Genomic DNA, 20520 nt, shown 5'->3' with positions numbered 1-20520 from the left:
CTTTAATTCTTCATGCAACCTAGAAAAAACAAATGGAGTCTTCAATTAAATCATTTGTACAATATGCTTCACTCAGAAGAACAAAGTATCCATGAGGAAAAGGATAGAGACGCTTGCCAGCCAGTCTATACACCTCTCGTCCCTTGCTTTATAGAAGTTTCAGAGGAGACCTCCACAGGTGTTAATCTGCTAACTCAAACTCTCCCTCATACTTGAGCTACACAAGGCTGGGACCACTTTGGAGGCAGCTGGTATCTTCAGCTCCCTTTGGGTAGGATTTTCATCATCACAACAGCACTCCCCACAACGTCAGCTCATGGTGTGTCATTTCTACCTGGCCAAAAACACCAGTGACATCTGGATGGAGAGGGGAGAAGTTCAGCATCCTCACCTCACCCCTATTCCAAAGGAGCCAGCATTACTCCAGGGCATGCTATCCTGGGCCATTTTTACCAGCACCATCATGGGATTGAACTGGTAATCACAGTGCTTTGGCTGTATCCCACACACACCAACAACACAAGGCTTTTCTAGGAGTAGCCCCATCTCCAACCCATGATGGGAATGGGAGCTGAGTCTCCCAAGTTAGGTGTGAAGTAGGAAGAAAAAGAAGGAGGGGGCAGCTCAGGTTGCAGCTGGCTCATGGGAGCCAGGCCAAGTAGCATTCCTACTGAATTTCTGAATGTTATATCCTGCAATCTAGAGTCAGGTGCCCTGCATCAAATTCAGCCCTTTCCAGAGAAAGCAGCATAAAGGCATCAGTCAGAGGTATGAGACCTCCTGGAGAAAGAAGTTCAGACACCAGAGCCCACCAAGTTTTTCTTTCAAAGGGATGGAGCACATGTGCATGGAGACGGTAAGGGGAAAAAAATCCCAACCATGAGACAAATGTATTCATCAGGTGGCTAAAGAAAATATAAATCAGGAAAGAAAGGGTGCAGTGAGCCCAGCTTGAGCAAACAACTGGAAAAACTGCTTGAACATCCTTCTTCTGCCAGACTACCTGGACTTGTGACTCTTTTGCTAGGGCCACTGACTTCATGATTCTTCAAAGGAGGTGTTGAGAAATATGAGCAGACAAAGCTGTCAATGAAGGGGAACCTTCTGAGGAACAGAGCATTGTGAGACCTCTCTCACCATGCTACCTCCTGCCTCCTTAGCAGCTGCCCTTTTAGGGGTATGCAGGACTTCCAACAGTGACAGATGAAAACCAGGCACTTCCTACCATTCTTTCTGCAGTAGTTAGAGGATTAGGCATGCTGACATCTCCAGTGCTCTCACCATTATACTGGCAGAGTATCTAAGTATTTTTGCATGATAGCATGTGTGTGTTTTTTAAATAATATGTGGCCATTATTTTTAAGCTGAGAAAACATTTTTAGTCCCAGATGGCTGTTTGGAAGCCAGACCCAGTATACATGAAACTTTATGGCTCTGTATTTGAAAATGGCAGGCTCATGAGGTCATGATCAACCTGGATCTCTGTCCCTAACAAACTTCCTGACCAGCCAGGATGTCCAAGGGCTGTCTTGCAGGTCAAATCTAAATCTGAGCCATGTCCAGCCATGTATTCTATAATACAACACTGCAAAGTCTTCCAAACCTAAGATGAATCCTGGTCTTCCACTCATCTGAAAGCTGGAGAGACCACTTCCTGGCTCATGGATCTTTGTGCTGTAAGCTCCAGAGGCATTAAAAAACCATTCAGTTATTGCCATCTAAGGGACATCACAAGCCAGGCAGCAGTATAAAGAGCAAGGAATTCTTTTCTGCTCGAACATAGGCACTTGAACTCTGGCTGCTACATGGAAAAGTGGGTCTGCTCCACTTGCAGTGTATAAAGCAAGGTTGAGTGTGTTATCCTGTTCAGTGTAACAACAGTGCTCACACCCTGTACGTGGGCTGTCCATCCAACCCAAGCTCTTGCCTCTCCACAAGCTGGCTTTCTTCTCCTCCTTGGCAGGCAGAACCTGGCTCACTCCTCTCACCCCTTGGGCAGGAAGTATTGCAGTCACATTAGCTGGAGAAAGCAAGCCCCTTCTCTCGGGGTGAGTTCACCTCCAGTGGGCTACTATGGTTGTGAGGAAAGCTGGACACAGTCACTGCCACAGGTATCAGCTGGAAAATGTTAAGTTTCCAGACAACCTAAGGTTCTTCAGTACTTTAACTAAGTTCAGTGGGATTGCAGTGCAGGGGGAAGCAGAGAGACAAGGAAGAGGAAAAGAGAAAGAAAAAGGATTTACTCTAGACCTAAAAAAACCCCACTGTTGCCATATTTCTATGAATTATTCCTCTGCCTCCAAGTGATTCTTACCAAGAGTTCATTGCTTGGTGTCCATTTTATTAACCTGTGCCACATGGGTCAACCCCTTGCCTGACCCCTTCTCCCTTTCAGATGGTCCAGTATCACTATCAGTGATGAGAGACCAAGCAGGTCTCTCCAAGGCCATGACAACAGCTGGGTAGCTGGAGAGCCCGTTCTCCAACATGTCCCAGAGGAGAAGCTGTGGGAGACTGGGAGCTTCCCACCTGCTCCTTGTGTTTCAGAGGTGATCTCCATTTAGCAAGAGTGGATTGCACAGCACTTAGCACAGGTACACAACTACAGAGGCATGAGGCAAACTTGGCTGGTGTGCCCGGGGCAGGCTGTGCACAGATGTGACTCACAGGCACCCCCAGGTGTGACAGTGGTGGGCAGCCCTCCTCCCAGCCTGCAGAGACACGGCTGCCAGCAGCCTCTGCCTGTGGACACAAATACATTTGGAGGTAGAGGAGCCTTCTTCTTGGGCTTGTTAAAATTAGTTTTATGACCCAAACGCAGTTTCCTGGGGTTTCAGGGAAACTCCTGAGGAAACTGGGGCTTCAGCTGCAACCGTTACCCAAAAGTTCCACATAAGAAGGCAGCCAGGTCCCAGAATTTCAACCTTGACCGGCTGTTCCTTGGCACATCCTAGAAACCTTGAAATTTAGGTGTGACCTATCTAAGTCTGAGGTATTCAATTATCACTACCGCAGACTTTGCCCCATGCTCTAAGCAGCTTTGGGAAGGTGTCTGTTGCTCTTATTGTACCAAAAACTCCTATGTCCCTCCTGAGGCACGTACTTCTTACTCTTCCTGACATTCTTCACAACCAGTACAACTAGTTGTAACTTCTTTTTCCTCTCCTCTCACACCCCAAAACATCCCTTATACTCATGGGGGTCCAGCTGAGCCTGCCAGAGCCCAGGAGAAGTGGTAGCCTTGCCTCCCCCTGGTGCCCCACAAGCTGCAGATAATCAATTATTTCCATGCCCTTGAAGCTTTCTTGACATCCCCTTGCTTCCTTTACTCTCAGTATCCCTGAGACCCTCAGCACAACTGTGGGAGATGAAAAGGAAGCTCCTTTCTGCAGAGGCTGGCTTCTGCATTTGTATTTTATGTGATAAACTCATGCAGGCTTTGAAAGGATGCTCTTCTGGCAACACTTCCCAGATTCAAATGGGATTTGGGGTTTGTTGTGCATCCCTCACACACATTGTGCTGGTCAATCTCTTGAAGCCTCCACACCCTGTTTCTATAGGTTGGGACAGGATTTAAGTGGACTTACAGATGAATTTCCCATTCTTAGCCTAGCTCTACTCCACCTCTAGTAAAAAAAAAAAAAAAAAAAAGGATAAGAATTCATTTGGCATTGCCCAACACAGAACCAGGTGGCATTTTGATTGCCTTACATTTTATGCTAGTTGTCAAGCACTGTGACAAAGGGACATCCCAAAACAACCCTGTGAGCATCATTTGCTTCTACACCCTGCTCTTGGACATTTCTCAGCATGGTGGTGGGTCTTGCAGGGGCTTCACATCACCCCTTGCTACCTCCCTTTCCCTCAGCATTCCTGCTAAGGGCGTTGCATTCTTATGCCCTGGTGCAAGGAGGCAGAGAAAAAGGATGCATTTTTTTTATGACTCACGGGCTCTGCCCACCTTGGCTGAAGGGCTCTGCATCACTAGAGCACAGCTGAACAAACCCAGCCACTCAGCAGCAGAATCCTGCTCCCTGCCTGTGCAGCCCTGTGGGGCAGAAGCCTGGGCACCACCCCTGTCCAAGCCCAACTGGAGAGCATGTCTCTACAGGCAGGAGCAAGATGCCCAGGCTAGCCCTGGGGTGCTGATGGACAGAAATCATCCAGGTGGAACTACTGGCAGAGATGCTGTGCCAAGGCCAGTGCTGGTGCCATGGGAAGCCTCTGTGAACCACAGACCTGCCCACACCCAAGACCTCCTATGGACCCTGATGCATCAAGCAATAAACTTACTTTTGGGGTTTTTAAAAAATTTGTTATCATGGAAAATTTAGCCTCTAAGGGGCTTAAAAAGAAGGTATTTTCAAAGTGCTTGGGACACCTTGAGAATTACACAATTTTTAAGAGGATGTAATTTAATATGCTAATGATGAATCACTTGAACTCCACTGTAAGAAGCTGAATGTTTCACTGAATATCAATTCATCATATGTTTGCTTATTTAAAAGCAAACATCTCCAATGAACACAAACCCATGCACTCCTCCTGCCCTGCTGGACTTTCCCCAATGCTCCACCTTCCCTGAAATGCAGCCATCACTGACAGAAAACTGCTTGTGAGCTAGGAGTCAACCACACTCAGAAATGGAAGAGGCAGACAGTTATTTTGTGCTACCAGGGGAGAAAAATAAAGCAAAAACATAGCTCAGCATCAAGCAGGGGTCACAGACTAATTAAGTTTCCTTACAAAGAGATTGCTATGAAATGAAGCCTGTGTGAACAGTTGTGTGAGTGGCAAATCATCAAGCATAATTACCTCAGAAGTAGAGCTGGGAGGTAGGTTTTTCCTCTCTCCTTTATTAGTTCAGCAAAGCCAAAACAAGAGGGTTTTTTTAACTTTCCTATTTTCATTAAGTGAGGGGGAGCTACAAGATTCATCTTCCTCTACAACAATTTTTCATTTTTTTTCTTTTTAACACTCAGATTTACAACAGATTCAATTTTTTCCATTCCCTCATCCCCAGTCTATAGGAGAAAAAAAATGAAACAAATTAAAAGAGCTATAGAGAAGACACAGCCTGAGGTAAGAAAAATTAAATGCTTAATAATTTGCTGTAGTTAAATTTATTCAGGTACTAGACTCCCACACACCAAACACAATCCAGGGACTAAAATAAAAAACATTAAACATAAGAGCTGTCTTTTCTCCTAATGGACACTTATGGCTCACATGCCTCTTTAAGAGGAAGACCATGACCAAAGTAAGGCACTCACCGCTCTCTTCTTGTGATGCTTCCCAGAAGAAATTCCAACTCACCTGCAAAGCTGAAAAGGCTCCTTTCTCCCACCTCTGCTGCTCTTTAAAGAGCCCAGGTTGCTTGAGGAATATGCTGTGTGATTGGTGGGGTGCCCATCACATGAGGAAAACTTTTTTCTAGCCAAACCTGTTCCCCAGTCCTCCTGGGACTGGAGGGTGTCTCTGTGATTCTTAGATCATATCGGAATGCTGTTGTGCTGAAAACACAAAGCTTTAAAGAATTTCTATTATTATACTTTCAAAAGGGTGGATGAGTGAGTCACTCATATGAAGTACTTGAACTTTAAAGAGGATGGGCAAGTTGGAAGGACGTAAATATATAAGGGTTGCTGGATCACTGCTTGAATGTAAATATAAGAAGAATGTACTGAATAGAAAAAGAAAATAAATTAATTTTAATATTTTCATTTAATTATGTAGCATGGGAAAGACACAGTGGTTTGGTTTGGATCCATTTTAATTTTATTCATCTTAGGGTTTTTTTTTTGAAACAGAAGTGTAAGTGTTAGCTACTCTGCAAGACACTGGATGACTTGAGAAGCGGGGAGAATATTCCATTTCCTTCAGCACTCTGGATTTTTCACAAAGTCAGTCTTCTTAAGACAGAGCAAAGTCAAGCACAGATAATTAATTGGCCTGTGATCAACTGAGAATGGCTACAGCTGAGGAATACAACAGAAAAGGAATGTCCCTCACCTTCCTCTCCCTCCCTCATTCCAGCACAAGTTTGCCAAAAGTCAGGACTCACATTACTGGTGCCTTGAACATTTCTCTGGCAAAAGCTCAGGTGGTTGTACTTGTTGTTCTTCATCTGCTGATGCAAAAAACAGCCAAATAAATAATGGGCTTGGGAAGGGTAATGGGAGTTCCATGATGTTACAGCCCTCCACAAGTCAAAAACAAACACAAAAATAACATGTATATGTCCTATCAGTGGCCATCCAGCAAATATTTTGTGTGAAATTAGTGAGCAATTGTTCTAAAGTCTTATTGATCCCTTGGTACTTGTAGACAACTGAAGAGAGATCCCGCTCTCCCAGGAGAACTCCGTGAGATTTAACTCTGAAGAAAGGACAGTACTTTTGACATCTCCAGTTCCATAAGGTATCACAGCCATAAGTAAAAGGAGACACAGACATTGCAGCCAGCCTGATCTAGTAGAAAAGGACAAGAAAATAGTCCCTTGGGTCCTCAAGAGTACAGATGCAGATTTGACTGGGTTTAAATGACTCAGACCTTCTTGCCCGCTAATTTTGCTCCCTACAACCCATGCAGTCTATTTTAGTGCAGTTGCCACCCCATATTTTGGCAATGCTGGTGGGACCAGGTGTTTCACACCAGCTTGTGTCCTGGACTCTGAAAAGGCAGGCTCTCATTATCATTGTTGGACACTGAGAGCAGCTGGCAAGGGTAAAAGCAGTGCATCCATCTCCTGAACATCACAGCCGGGCTGATCTCGGGAGTAATGATTAGACAAATGCCTGCCATGGTAAAACACCCAATCACAACTCAGCTGGAAGGAGAAAAGAGGCTTCAACTGTGGAAATATGGTCTTGGGGAAACAAGATGAGGAAACAGAGGAGAGGGAAGTGAAAACTGGCAGTGAAGTTCACAGTCTTGCCAATCACCAGCACTGAAAGTGGCTGCTGGGAGAGAATACTGGTGCAGCTGAGCTCTTGCTCCTCTGTAGCCCTGTCCAGGACACTACAAAAAGCTGTTAGAGTGAATACTTGTTTGGGCTGGAAGAGTGGTTTAGGCTGGACTGGGTGGTGGACACCCTTCAGCTGTCGTCACCATTTGGCTCTCTGTTAATCTGGTTTAGAATCTGGGTAAGAATATTTTTATGGTCCCTGGAGAGAAATATGATATAAGGAAAGGAGAGGCCTGGGGGTTTTGTTTGTTTCTTTGCACTTCTCTTGGTGTGTGCCAACAAGGTCAGACTATGAGTTTACATGAATGCCTGTGCAGAGCAGAGGGTCAGACAGAGACGTTGTCTGGGGAAGGGAGCACAGTGGGGCTGACAAGTTAGTGCTGGGAAGACCCTGTTCCCACAGGGGTGTATCTCCAGTGGGATACCTGCAGCTGTTTTAGCCTCCCCTGTAGGACTGTGTCTGTGCTGGCCTACTTCAGATGGACCAACACTTCTACACACACCCAAACATTTGCTCTTGCACTTGTGAAAGCTCCTGAGTGTGCACACTTTGCACAAAACCATACCTGTGTACATGCACAGGTACAAACCCATACACATGTACTTTGTGTATCCAGGGGATATGTGGGCCCACATACGTGTACACCTCTGCTGGGAGTAAGTTAAAGGCAAAGTGGGATTTGGGAGTGAAGACACACTGCCATTTGGGGTTTCATTTGCAGGGACAGTCAGACACTGAGGTCCCAGCCTGGCCTATTTTCAGATGGAGGTGGAAAATGAAATTTCTCAGGAGATCTATCACTTGGTTATTGCAACACACTCAGTAGGTGACAGGGCAAAGTTAGAACATACCTGTCACAAAGCATGCTGTGTTTACTCAAAATTGGCATGGAAGGCATGCTGGAGGATGCCCAAAATTGCTGAAAAGGGCTGATTAGATGTTAGTGGCTGATAGTTCCAGTGTGTTGGTTCCACTCTTCATCTCTAAGAACATTTTCCTGCCTTCTTGAATCCTTTGAATTTCTTCTCTTCATAGCATGGAAGTAATGATTTAAGGCTGAGATAATATGAGTGGGAGGAATTAGGGAGGCAGTGAACACACAGAGAGGAAAAGGAGCTTGTGGTCAAAGTAGCAGACTCCCAGGAGTCATCTCTGTGACCCCCTCATGTCAGTGTCATGACAGATCCACTGCCATCCATGAGCAGGAGGTTCCTGACTGCATTTTTGACGTTGCACAGTAAAATCAAATCTCATAGTTGAGGGACCAGGCTTAGGAAATCCCTTGTTCCTACCAGTGTGGCTTCAGTATTGGCCAAACCCAATGCTCCCATGCACAGGTTCAGCTGGACACGCACTGTCCCAGGCAGGGGACTTTTTAAATGATTGTCTCTCCAGTATACAATGGCAACTTCACGGCAGCATTGCTGCGAGTAAAGCCAAGCATCCCTGTTGCAGCATGCTGCAGAGGGATGAGTGGAGGGGCTGCCACCTTTCCTGGTAGAGTCCTGACCTCATCAGCTGAGTCAGCAACCTCCTCCTTGAGGACAATGCTCCCTAAGGCCCCAGTCCCAATTGCTGCCACCCAGCTTTGCTCCTGCATTCCCAAGAGGGCTGCGAACAGCTGCTTCCCAGTCCGCAGTTTGACCTTCCTTCCCTGGGCCAGATTAGGGTTTGAGGCTTGCGTCCGCCACCCAAGCTCTCCACGTGCCATGGCCAGAAGCCAGCTCCTCCCTGGAGTAGAAGAGAATTCCTAATGGCTGCCTTCTCTCCCATCTCAGTGCATCTGCACAGGGAGTGAGGATGCAGGCTGCGGGGGACAGATGTCCACTGTGCCTCTTGGGTTTGCAGCTGGCCTGGCCTCCCGCCAGCCTTGCCTCCTGCCTCCCCAGTTGAGTTGTATTTTTTGCTACAGCTGCCTCCTGCTTTTGGCAACATTTTTGCCCTTTTTCTGCCACTTCTAACAACCTCAAGAGAGAGGAATAACTGCAGGGTGCAGAGAATAAATAAGTGACCACCACCTAGTGAGATCAGGGGAGAGAAACCATGTCTCTGAAACAGTTTACCAAACAGTGCTGAGTGTTGGGAGACAAACGGCATACCATGAGCAACAACCATGGGCTAATTATAGTGGGTTAGGATAAACCACTGGGCTACTGGGCTGGCCACCCCAGCTAAACCTGCAAACATATAAGCTGAAAAGCAGAACTGAATACCTATATTTAGCATGATGTGGAATGCAGTCAGTAACTTATGTCTGAAACCTCAGCTACCTTGGCAAAGAGCATTACAGAGAACACAGATACAAGCACCTTTGTGATGCTGGTAATCCTGGGGTTCTGCATTTAGCAATGAATATGGCATTGCACTCTTCATTCCTAAGAAGAGTGCTTATAGGGCCCACTCTCAAGGACTGGGGTATTTCTGTATTTTGGTTTAGGAGAGGGATGCACTTTATCTTTTCAATTTTGTAGGATAGCTTTATTCATGAGCTTATAACCATGTCAGTATTTTGGTGTCATTAAAATTTGCAGTGTTGGGTGGTTGCGTAAAATCCAAGCAACTGGAATAATAAGATTGCATTAAAATCTGTACTTTCAGCCTTTCAGAAGAGAATGTTTCTCCTGAGCAAGCAGAAAGGACAAACAACTTGGAGAAAATTGCCCTATCTGGTAAAGAACTGAGGTCAGGCAAGGAACTGCTTCCCTATGGAATTTTGGGCTAGTACTCATAGTGATATTTGCACGTGTGGGTAAATGGAGTAAAAAATTAAATCACAATACTCTGCTGCTAACAATTAGACCATCTGCTTTTGCTCCCTTCCTCAGTGGTCTTAGCCCAAAAGCCTAGAGAAGTAGGGGATTCTTGTAAAGATTAATCTCTATCGGCTGCTGTTACTGTTAATAAGGGAGACCCTCAGGGTGCTTTCTTGTACTTACTGAGAGAGATTTAGGCTCTACATCTCACCCTAAGGATGTCTCTTACTCTGCTGACTACAAAGGGAATTTGTAGGAGAGCCTCAACACATTCCCAAGGCAAATATCTGCAAAGGAAAATCCAGACCATCTGCATCTTAGAGCTTCTGATCTCACCCAGGTCTTTCAGCAATCCATAGGTCACATTTTTGTACACACAAGAACCAGAACATAAAATAAGCATGGAGGAGCATGGGAGAGTGCAGAGGTCAACCTCTACCCTGATTCCCCTCCCAGCAGCAGAAGTTTCTCCTGGCAGGGAAGAGGAGCCAAGCCCAAGAGTGACACTCCACAACCACCACCCTTGATGGCATAAAGGGGCCAGTAAATGGGACATGGTGTTCTCTTGCATCTCATCTTCAGATGAGGGCAGGCCAGCTCATTCTGAAGAGGAGCCCAGCCACAGGCAACCACAGAATCACAGAATCATAGAATGGTTTGGGTTGGAAGGAACCTTAAAGCTCATCTAGTTCTGACCCTCCTGCCCTGGGCAGGGATGTCACTCACTAGACTAAGTTGCTCAGAGCCCCATCCAGCCTGGCCTTGGACACTTCCAGGGATGGGGCATCCAGAATTTCTCTGGGCAACCTGTTCCAGTGCTTCAACACCTTCTGAATAAATAATTTTTTTCCTAACATGTAATCTAAACCTGCCCTCTTTCAGCTTAAAGCTATTGGCTCTTGTCCTATCACTACCTGCTCATATAAGAAGTCCATCTCCCTCCTTTTTATAAACCCCTTTCAGGTACTGGAAGGCTACAATGAGGTTTCCCCTAAGCCTTCTCTTCTCCAAGCTGAACAACCTCACTTCTTGCAGCCTGTCTTCATAGGAGAGGATCTCACAGGGAAGGCTCACAGGAGGATAGAAATCTCATTGTGCCTTGGCAAATGATTGCCTGGGATTTGCGGAGATCTTTGGCAGGTGAAAAGACTTTTGAGAAGGCAGAAATTTTCTGCTTGTCTTTTAGATAAGCCTTCTTTAAAAGGCTGTCCATGGAAGATCTGCTAGCCAGTGTCTCTGTATTTCTTTTGGTTATGAAACCAGGCCTCTGAAAGACTGCATATGTCAGTGTCAACACAGCCATTAGGATGCAGTCCCAGCTCCTGAGCGGCCTTGGCACTATAATTGTCCTTTACTAATGTTGGTTCAGTTGAGTTTTCCCTAACAGACTGGGAACAAGCTGTTCTGTGTGGATCTGCTGACTGCGTTGTCTTGCTGATGGTTAAAAACCTCTCTTCCAAAATCCCCTCTGTCAATCATGAGCTTCAAAGAGGTCTTGTTTGGGAACCATTACTGCTTGTTTGCAAGGGCCTAAAGAAACTTGATCACATTGATTTTAGCTTATTATTGAAAGGTGTTTGGGGATACTTTATTGCTGCCAAACCCACTACTTGCCTTCTCTGCATTAGCTGCATCTGATGCAGGAGGCCACAAAGGGGCCAGCAGTGGAGTACTGCCATCTACATATGGTTGCCTGTCAGTACCCAGTTTCCAACACACTTGCTGTAAGCATATGTCTCATTTATCTCAGCATTTCCACCATCAACCTTGCCAGAGGTCTGACGCAGAAAGAGGGAGGACAATCAATTAAAGCTGCATCACAGGAGTCTTGGCAGTGGGAGGAATGGGGAAAAGCAGAGGGGTGTTGGCTGGTGCAACACTGCAATGGAAATAAATAGCACCTGCCTTGGGCAAGTTTGTAGTGCTCCCAGGGTGACAGCCTCTGCCTTGGCAAGGGTGTGGTTGATGTCTCACACTGACTCATTGCTTTAACAGAACTGTAGGCACTGTCCAAAATTCTTCCACAGAACCTCTTCCAAGATTCCAGTACCTAACCAGAAACTTCCCTGAGAAATTGGAGAGACTCAAATCCTGCCATGCACCTGAGGTCTGACCTAGTCAAGCCTGTACTGAGCTGTAGCTGGGTTTCAGTTTCAGGTGGATGACGGATGAGCTTATGCTTTAGGCTATCTAGCCCTTCTACACAGACCTTTTCACCTCTGCTTCTAGCTACTCCATAGCTGGATGCAAACTCATGCCCCTGAACAGCCTTTAGCGAAGGCTCAGCCGGTCTGTGCTGCCCTCTCACGGGCACACATAGGAAAGGTTACATTTTATCCTGTTTTTCGTTCAAGATGCTTTTTAACCTGCTACTCCAACGCCGTTTTTTCACAAGTGATTTCTGAAAAACCAGGAAGGCTTAGAACAACTATTAAGGGGTCTATGGAAGCTAACTAGAAAAAGTTATTCTATCTGTAGTTGTGCTGGACCCTGCTCAGCTTCTACCTTTCTAAAGGGTTTTGCTCTTCATTTACAAAGATTTAAACATCTAATGTGGCAAAAACATAGGAAGCTGTCACTAAACTTCTTCCATATGCACTCCTATCTGCCAAGGCAAACATGTATTGGCATAATGGAATCACACCATGGTCAAGCAGTCTTTCAAGGTAGCTCTGTTATGCTGCAAAGGATTCAGAAAACAGGGCCAAAAGCTGAGTTCTCCAATGGGCAGCGTTTGCTTTCAATACTGTGGGGTTTCAGCAAACTGGCAATGCTGTCCTTTGCTAAATCTCCTTGCAAGGGGGCAGGATACTACGCTAGACCCAAGGGTAGGCTTAAACAATAGTGGGATAGAGCTGGCATCGATCTGCTCTTCAGAGGGACTGTGGCGTTCATGATGTTTATATAAATTTGAGGCACTGTTAAAAACCTTTGAATCACTGACCATTTGCCTGCATGTGATACAACTTTCCCTATGTTTACTTACTCACCTGTCCAAACTCCAAAAGCTCCTCAAGATGGGAACTGTTTTTCTTCAAAGGCTGTATGATGCATTTTTTTTCCATTAACAAACAACTGCAGTACTACACATGCCTTTATTCACCTGTTTCCTGTTTTATGCTAGAAGTTAAGATGAGGGACAGGAAGGAGGAAGGACAGAGGTCACCTCTTTTCCTTAAAAACTCCCTAACCCAAACGTGGATCCTGCCTCCCAGTTAATAATAATTTTTAATGTTGGACCACATGATTCTAAATAAGGCATTTGCCTTAAAGGCTTGTAAGTTTCCATGATAAGTGTAAACTGAGAGTTGCACTTCCTTTGCTACAATGCATCCCTTTTTATTTTGAGAACTGCACTAGATAGCTGTGCACCTTCAAAAGTCTGGCTCTGTGGCAGCTCTGTGTTCCTCCACCTCTCGCCTCTTCAATGACAATGAAAAAGATGCTCATTTTGCTTTCAAAGCAACGTCAGAAAGAAAATAAGTCCATCTCATTATTTGTTTCCTTCCTGGTATTATTTCACTGCAATTTATGAGATGACACCAGCAATTTCTCCTCTTTTCTGCCCTGGAAGATAGTTTACCCCAGACTCCTGGAGGAATAAGCCATGGAGATGTCCTTCCTATTGCTTGAGAACAAAAAGGTTTGTGACAAAGGAGGGTTAGCTATTCCCATCTGTGAGAGGAGTTGCATGGGGAATTGAGATGATAGCCTTGAGGGAGGAAAGCCACTCCATTCATTCATACCAGGAATTCCTAAGACAGATCAGCTACTGGGGTGTCCACAGTCAGTTTCTGGTGCTGAATTATATATACAGAAATCTCTTGTATCTGCTTCACCAAAATTAATCTGTTCTGCAGTAACATTCCAGCCAAACACCTTTCTTCAGAAGATGATGAGTGACTATTCATCCAATCCATGTCTCTTCAACAACTCTAAGTTCTTCTTTTCATTATTGTATGTCAATCTGTGGCCACAAACTTTTGGTGATGCTGCTACATTAGTATTGTCCATGAGTACAGTCCCCAAAAAAGGAATGCAGCCATGGATAATAATGCCTGACCTTAAGGAAATGTTTCTTCATTTTCTTGTACTTTTCATCTGGATGAAAGAATGGTCAAGAGAAGCTTTCCCTGGAATACAACCTGGAGGCATGTCAGACAGAGTTTGATCAATTTGCCTCAGTATATTCCCTTTCTGAGCACTTCCACATTCTCCAGTCTTCAGCCAGAGTTCTCTTTAGCTAAGCTCTTTCTAAAACTTTACCCAGCGGTTACTTTCTTCTATTTCAGACATGAAAGCAGTTGCTGCTGCCTACTAGGAGTTTCAAACAATTATGAAACTTTGAAATCAATGGCATTTAACTAACTTAAAGTTGGGGTTATGCAGCAGTGATTCATATCCAGTGAGTCACAATAGAATGTCTCATGCTGTAAGCAGCTGCTCATTGAAGGGAGGTCTTGCCTGTGCCCTCCACCTAAGAACCAGAGCAGAGGCTGTGTGAACTTTTCAAAGGATTTTTAATCAGCTGTTGTAACATTTTTTTCCCCATTGGTTAGAAGCAGTACACAGGCAACTTCAGTATTGCCTGGGGCAGCTGAGTCTTTTCAAGTTCCATACAGAGATGGCAGAAAAAAGAACTGACGTTTTGGTCCAAGAGACCTATTTTACAGGGACTACACTTTCTTCCTGACTGGCTCATCTGCATCCTTCCTCTGGAGGAGCACAAAGTTCACAACAGAAACACTATGGGCACTATGAGATCATGACATTTAGCAGATGAACTAGGTGTTTCACCCTGGGCCTGTCCATGGATGAACAAAAAAAATCTCCTCCTTGAAAATAATGTGTTTTCTCAGTACCCAGCTCATACTGCAGAGGAATAATCCTTGGGAATTACAAACTACCTCCAACTTCCACACCTTCTACTTCATGATTTTTCTACACAGAAATACACAGGTGTGGTAAAAAACCCCTCAAACTACCCTTTCTAAAAGAATGCACTTCAGTGCACAGCCGTTTCCCTTGTGGAGACGAGAAAAAGCAAACAGCAGATGTTAGTCATGTTGCTTAGCACTCCAGAGAGCATTCAAATGCGCTGCGACTAGTGTGCTATAAGGACTTATATGGAATAGTTTCAGTTACACACAAGGAACTACAAATTCCTTCTGAGCACTCAAGGCAAGAAATTTAATGACAGTTTAATGTCATGTTGATAAATGTCCACTTAGAAGAACTAAGGATCCAATGGTTTTGGAAAGAAATTGTGGAAAAGGGACAGTCATTCTGGAATTATGACTACACTAAAAGTTGCCATTTTAAATCTAAATTTTCTTCAGCACAGAAAAGCCTTCTTATACACAAATAGTAGTGCCTTAATGTGAAGTAGATTTTTTTCTAGAGCTAGAGTGTGTTTTTCAGAATAATTCTGAAGTAGATAAAAAAATACAGCTGTATGACACTACCTTAAACACCTTAATCTGCAAACATTCTGCAGGATGCTTTTTTGTTTTCATAAATTCAAGTTAGATTATCTGAGAGGCTGAGTTAAAGGAAGTGACATTTCTCCTTAGCTCTTGATAAGAACCCCAAGATTTCTGGTCAAAGTCCTTGCTCAGAGATGATATAATCCCCCTGTGGCCCCCAAGGCTGTAAACACAGAAGGATTGTCCTTGGCCCACTGCCTTCCCCAGTCTTATGCCATCTACACATGCCAACTCCAAGCCCATAGATCTTGTCCTAAGTACAGCCTCATTCATTTCTAGAAAACTGCTCCTCAAAGGAGAAAGACCTCTCCTTAGTAGAAAGAAAATAACAGAAAACACTGTTTTCTTGAAACACAACAGACGCTCTCTCTTACGTGTACTGGGGAAGACTTCTGGCTACCAACAGCATGAGATGAGGTGGCCAGGCCACCAAAGGAAAACTGTGGCCCTGAGATCACTGAGGAACACCGGGTACAACCTCTCTTGCAAAACTTCTGTGATCTGTAAGAAGACTGCTTTCCAGCTCGTTTCAACCTACCTAAGAGGAATTAAGGATCTTCCCTTGCATAACTTCCTTAATGCTGACATGAAGTTGAAGGCATATACTTATAGTCTGAGAACATATTACAGGTCAAAAGCTTTTTTGTAAGTAAAAGAGAACAACAAAAGGAAATATCCAAATGACAGAGGCAGGAAATATACAGTGAAGGGTGCACCCCAAGGCACCCTAATCCTGTTCTATAACAAAATTCAAAGACATGTCAACATCTCCATCTCCCGGGACAATGTGCTGACAAATGACCATAGAGATGAGAAGGCTTCAAACACTATGTTCATCTTCCATACATTTCCTGTTCCCCAGAGATACATTAGGACAGGTCACAGATACATTGCTTTTCAGCCTGATACATTTTTGGTCAAGAATTTGTGAGGCGATCAATCTCAGATTCTCAGTGTCAGATTTTTCCAGTTGCTGGAGATAGGTAGGGATTTCAAAAGCATCTCACTTCTGCAGTGGGACTAGATGCCTAAGTCTACATTAACACTCTTATAAAACCAATGAAAATTTAATCTGAGTCTTGGGCCATCTTTAGGCTCACAATAACCTTGAAAAAAATCCCTCCCCTGTGAATGAAAGGGGTGTTTACCTGCCTTCAATCTTGAAACACATGAGTTAACTGACCCTTTTTGAGAAACTCAGATAGAAAGGAAACTCATCTCACACATGGAATTTGTATGCCAAATACTTGCCCTCTGTTATTCCCAGACTTTTGGTGCCCCAGCTGTGCTGTGGAGAATCTCATAACCCAATAATAATTTATTATTTTTTTAAAAAATAGATAGATGGATGGTTTTATGCTGCTCTCTTTATAGCCATAGAGACAGTCATTTGGGAATACACCACCATACATCAGGAAATTAGACCACTTGCCTAAAAAAAGAAAAGCCTATAGTGACATAAAAACCCTTTCTGGCATCTACTGCACACAGACAATCTATTAACTCAAGAAACAGAACGCTCTGTTGCATATTTACAATAATTGTCAGGCAAGAGAGAAGAAGAAGAAAGGAAAAGGTTTTTTTACAGGGTAGAAACAGACACTTGGATAGTATGAAAACAAGGATTGTAAGTGTTTCAAAAATCAAACACAGTTCAAATGGTGTGTTTGCAAAATCTACCTTGACGCTCAGTTCTCTGGGCTACCAGTGCTTGGTTTTGGTTTGTTTAGTTTTATTCACCTCCCACATTCCTGAGTGACAATATCTTCTGAAAGCATAAAGGGTGGGGGCAACTGTTACTTTACTGTTCTGGTTATTCACTGTACTTACAATGATACAAGCAGGGCAACCTGAAAAAGCAGAGCGATCAGTGTCCAACAGCAATGATTAAGGGTGAGACAGCTGTATACAGTATGTGGAAGAGGCAGAGAGACAGCTTCTTGCATTAGAGGAGCTCTGGAGACAGTGCAAAAGCCCAGACACAAACTACCAGCATATTAGATAAGCACTGGTGCTGCTGCATAACTGGACTCAGCCACCAATGCAGCATGAAAAAAGAAGGTGGTGGGTTGTCCAGGACTGCTTTTTGACTCTCCTTGCTTTTGTCCTTGCATTGTCTGAGCTGCATAGAAAGGCAGAATCTGGAGTAGCCTAAATATGAGATTTACGCATTTATACGCATAGAGTTCAGCAGACTTGCCTCTTCAAGATGTGCCAGATGTGCATACAGACCTATGCACACCTAGATCTCAATCTGTGATTCCAAACCAAAACTCAGTTGCTGGTTTTAAAGCCAAGGGGAAGCACAAGCATACAAAACAGAGAAAACAGGCAAGAGACAGACAAGCAGATCTTTTCCAAGTTATTGTCAATGACTAAATGGTGCTCTGAAGTCATGTTGTGGCAACACCACAACAGCAAGGTCAATGGGGGCCAAAAGGAGTGTGCAGGCCCTCTTCTAGAAACACCTACACATCTTTGTTCTACTCCAATAGTCTCTCCGGTTCTGCTTGCCTGGCATTTATCATAGACTGCACCTGGGCAAAAGGAAAAGGAGAAGAGTCATTTGGGAGCTTATTTGCTTTCACACTGATGCCCAGAATTGATCTTGCTATTCCTCTGGAGTTTTTGTGCTTGGTACACCACAAACCCAATAGCAAACCTGACTGATTAGAGGGCAATGAAGGAAGACACTCTTTTCCTCTCTCTGTTTTCTTTCTTCTAACCTCTTCCTTCTCCTAAGAAGCAACCCCCATTTCTAACTCACTCCCAAACTATTGTCTCACTTCACTGACTTTGAATTACCTGTGTTTTAATGCCCTGCAGGATCAGCAAAGACAGCTCTCTTGAATAGGGGGGTGTGGGCAGAAAAAGTGCTCCCTCCCAGTTTGGGACAGAGGCAGCTAGAGAAGGGTCACAGAGACCTCTGCCATGAAGGTTCCCTCATGTCTTAGGTAATTCCAGGGCGCATTCACCCCATCCTTTCCCCACCCTCCCAAACCTTTCCTTCTTCTCAGAGCACACATGGTCCCTTTCATGCCAGACACTCTGCTGCTGCCTGTGCTTTTCCTCCTGCCAAGACAGCAGACACAGTCAGAGAAAGAGCCCCAGGCTGATCATGATTATGGTGTGCTCAGCAAAGCTGACGCCATCCCCATAGAGCCCCAGCAAGGCACCCTACCTCCTGCAATATGAACTGCAAGGGGTCATCAGGCTTTTGGATCAGCATTTTTTCTGTGATATCCTGGGACAGAGATAGACAGAATGAAAGAATTATTGATCCTTGGATAGATGGGTGCCTTCACTTCCTGTTCCAATGCTATTTGAATTTTAAATTCAGATATCAAAGATGACCAAAGGTTCTTTTCTACTGCTTTTTCTTAAGTCTATACTTACAAGTACATGACAAGGAGGGGTCTGGGGAAGGGATAATTTGGTTCAAGCTAACTTTAGGCCAAACTTCTCATGTAAGCCTCTGGAAGGAGATGAGAAATATGTATTTTACCTGAAAAATCTGCAGAATTTTATGTTCCTCCACATAATTCATGGCGACTTGATAGGGGTCTCCAAAAGCCTCTGGATTCTCCAATGATTCAAATGTAATCTCTGCTGCTGACAACACAGCCTCAATAGTGTTGCTGCCATCCTGTGTGGATTCAGAGGTGTACATCTTGACTTTGAAACCTGGAAGTTCACCCACAGGTGATTTGATCTCAGGTGAGCTTTCCCTGAGCAGACTATATAATGAGCAGGAAGTGGTGCTCAGAACGTGGTGTTTTCTTGACAGCCAGCTGGTCTGCAGACACTGGCAATTCCACTACAGATGGCTAGGCTACAGATTCTGGTGCTTCCACGCCAGGTAAGTCATCCAGTGATGGTGGGGATTCAACTATAAATGTGTGGTGCTCAGGTGGTTCAGCAGCTGGTGATATGCAGCTTCCTCCACTTCAGATTCTGAATGATCATTGAACCTTTGCTACAATATTGAGCAGATAAAGAACAAGAGTATTTTAAGCATCTATCTCCACAGACTAGACACAGCACATTACTCCATCCTCTGCAAATATGCTGCAACCACACTTAAAGCATGCACTAATAGGGTTATTTCTGTAACTGGTCCAACCTGCACCTTCTGCATACTCACAGGAACTCTACTCTGGCCTGATACTCATTTACTGACTAGTTTTTTTAGGGTGACTCTGAGTGTATATTCTAGGTAGCTTTTTCTCTATGGAAGTCCCCTAGATGGATCCCAGACCCAACTCACTACCTCTCCTTGCCTGTGACTGTTGGCAAGCCCTCTTATGTGCACACTGCCTGCACTGTGGCTGCCCTCAGCTCCTGGTTCATTCCCTGCTTTGTGCAGAAACACGTTTTCTCCCTGACAGCAGCAGCAGAAATTTGTGCAGGCTTTACCCATCTACCCGTTGAGCAGCTGGCTGTGGACTGTGCTGTACCCTCGCCCCACACTCCCACCCCTAGACTTGTGACTGAGTGCGGGTAGTCCTGTCCTGTTTCTTCCTCGCATACCGAGTCCCGGTTGCTGCAGTGTTGCCTGAAGCGGGGCGCTGGGGGAGGACCGAGGGGGAGCAGGACCTGCGCTCATCCCCCTGGATCTGGGAAGAAGGGCGTTGTTCCTGGGGACAATGGGTTGTTGATAACAGGGTTCGCTTCCTGCAGAAGGGAGACGGTGGGAGGCCGGGTCGGGGCGCTCGGGGGCACGGCGGGGTCGTGCAGCCAGGGAAGCGGGGGAAGCCGATCCCGGCCGGGGCTCTCCCTCACCTGCCCCCGGCTCTGCAGGGAAGGGCAAAGGGCGAGGCCGGGCGGTGCAGCCAGGGAAGCGGGAGGAGCGGTTCTCAGCCGGGGCTCTCCCTCACCTGCCCCCGGCTCTGCAGGGAAGAGCTGGGGGCTCCTCGCCGGCCCCGGCTCTTTCTGCCGCCCGCCGTGGCCGAGGGTGGGGAAGGGGCGCGGAAGCCGCGGCCGTTGCCGCGGTAACCGCCGTCACGTGCTCGGCGGGCGGTGCCGCCAGTGTCACGCGGGCGCTGAGTGGCGCGCGGCCATTTTGGGTGAGGCTGGAATTGCAGGGTGGGGGCAATCCCGGACTTAATCGGCGGGAAATGACCTCCCAGATCAAGGAGTCCAGGCTGTGAACGAGCGCCGCCATGGCAGCTGGACAATGGCAGGAAGTGCCACGTCCACTCTTTGCTTAAACTTGTCCAGGGACGGTGACTCCACCACCTCCCTGGGCAGCACATTCCAATGTTTAATCACGTTTTCTGTGAAGACATTCTTCTTGATGTCCAACCTAAACCT

At 45.5% G+C, this 20520-nt stretch overlaps 1 protein-coding gene across 2 annotated transcripts; it reads right to left on the bottom strand.

Moving 5' to 3' along the window:
- Window positions 1–5855: 5855 nt before the first annotated feature.
- TEX55 (testis expressed 55) lies at window positions 5856–18878 on the bottom strand. Of its 2 annotated transcripts, XM_062515231.1 has the most exons (4): window positions 18713–18878; window positions 18389–18451; window positions 6065–6130; window positions 5856–5909 (listed from the first exon to the last, which is right to left on the bottom strand). In XM_062515231.1, the coding sequence occupies exons 1-4, from the start codon at window positions 18875–18877 to the stop codon at window positions 5880–5882; spliced, it is 324 nt and encodes a 107-aa protein (XP_062371215.1). In that variant the 5' UTR covers window position 18878; the 3' UTR covers window positions 5856–5879. The 2 variants fall into 2 exon arrangements, with proteins under 2 accessions (XP_062371215.1, XP_062371216.1); XM_062515232.1 differs by lacking the exons at window positions 5856–5909; window positions 6065–6130 and adding an exon at window positions 17636–17744.
- Window positions 18879–20520: the final 1642 nt, after the last annotated feature.

Source organism: Cinclus cinclus, chromosome 2, assembly GCF_963662255.1.
Source record: "Cinclus cinclus chromosome 2, bCinCin1.1, whole genome shotgun sequence".
Lineage (NCBI taxonomy): Eukaryota > Metazoa > Chordata > Aves > Passeriformes > Cinclidae > Cinclus > Cinclus cinclus.
This window is presented reverse-complemented; position numbering and strand designations above follow the sequence as displayed.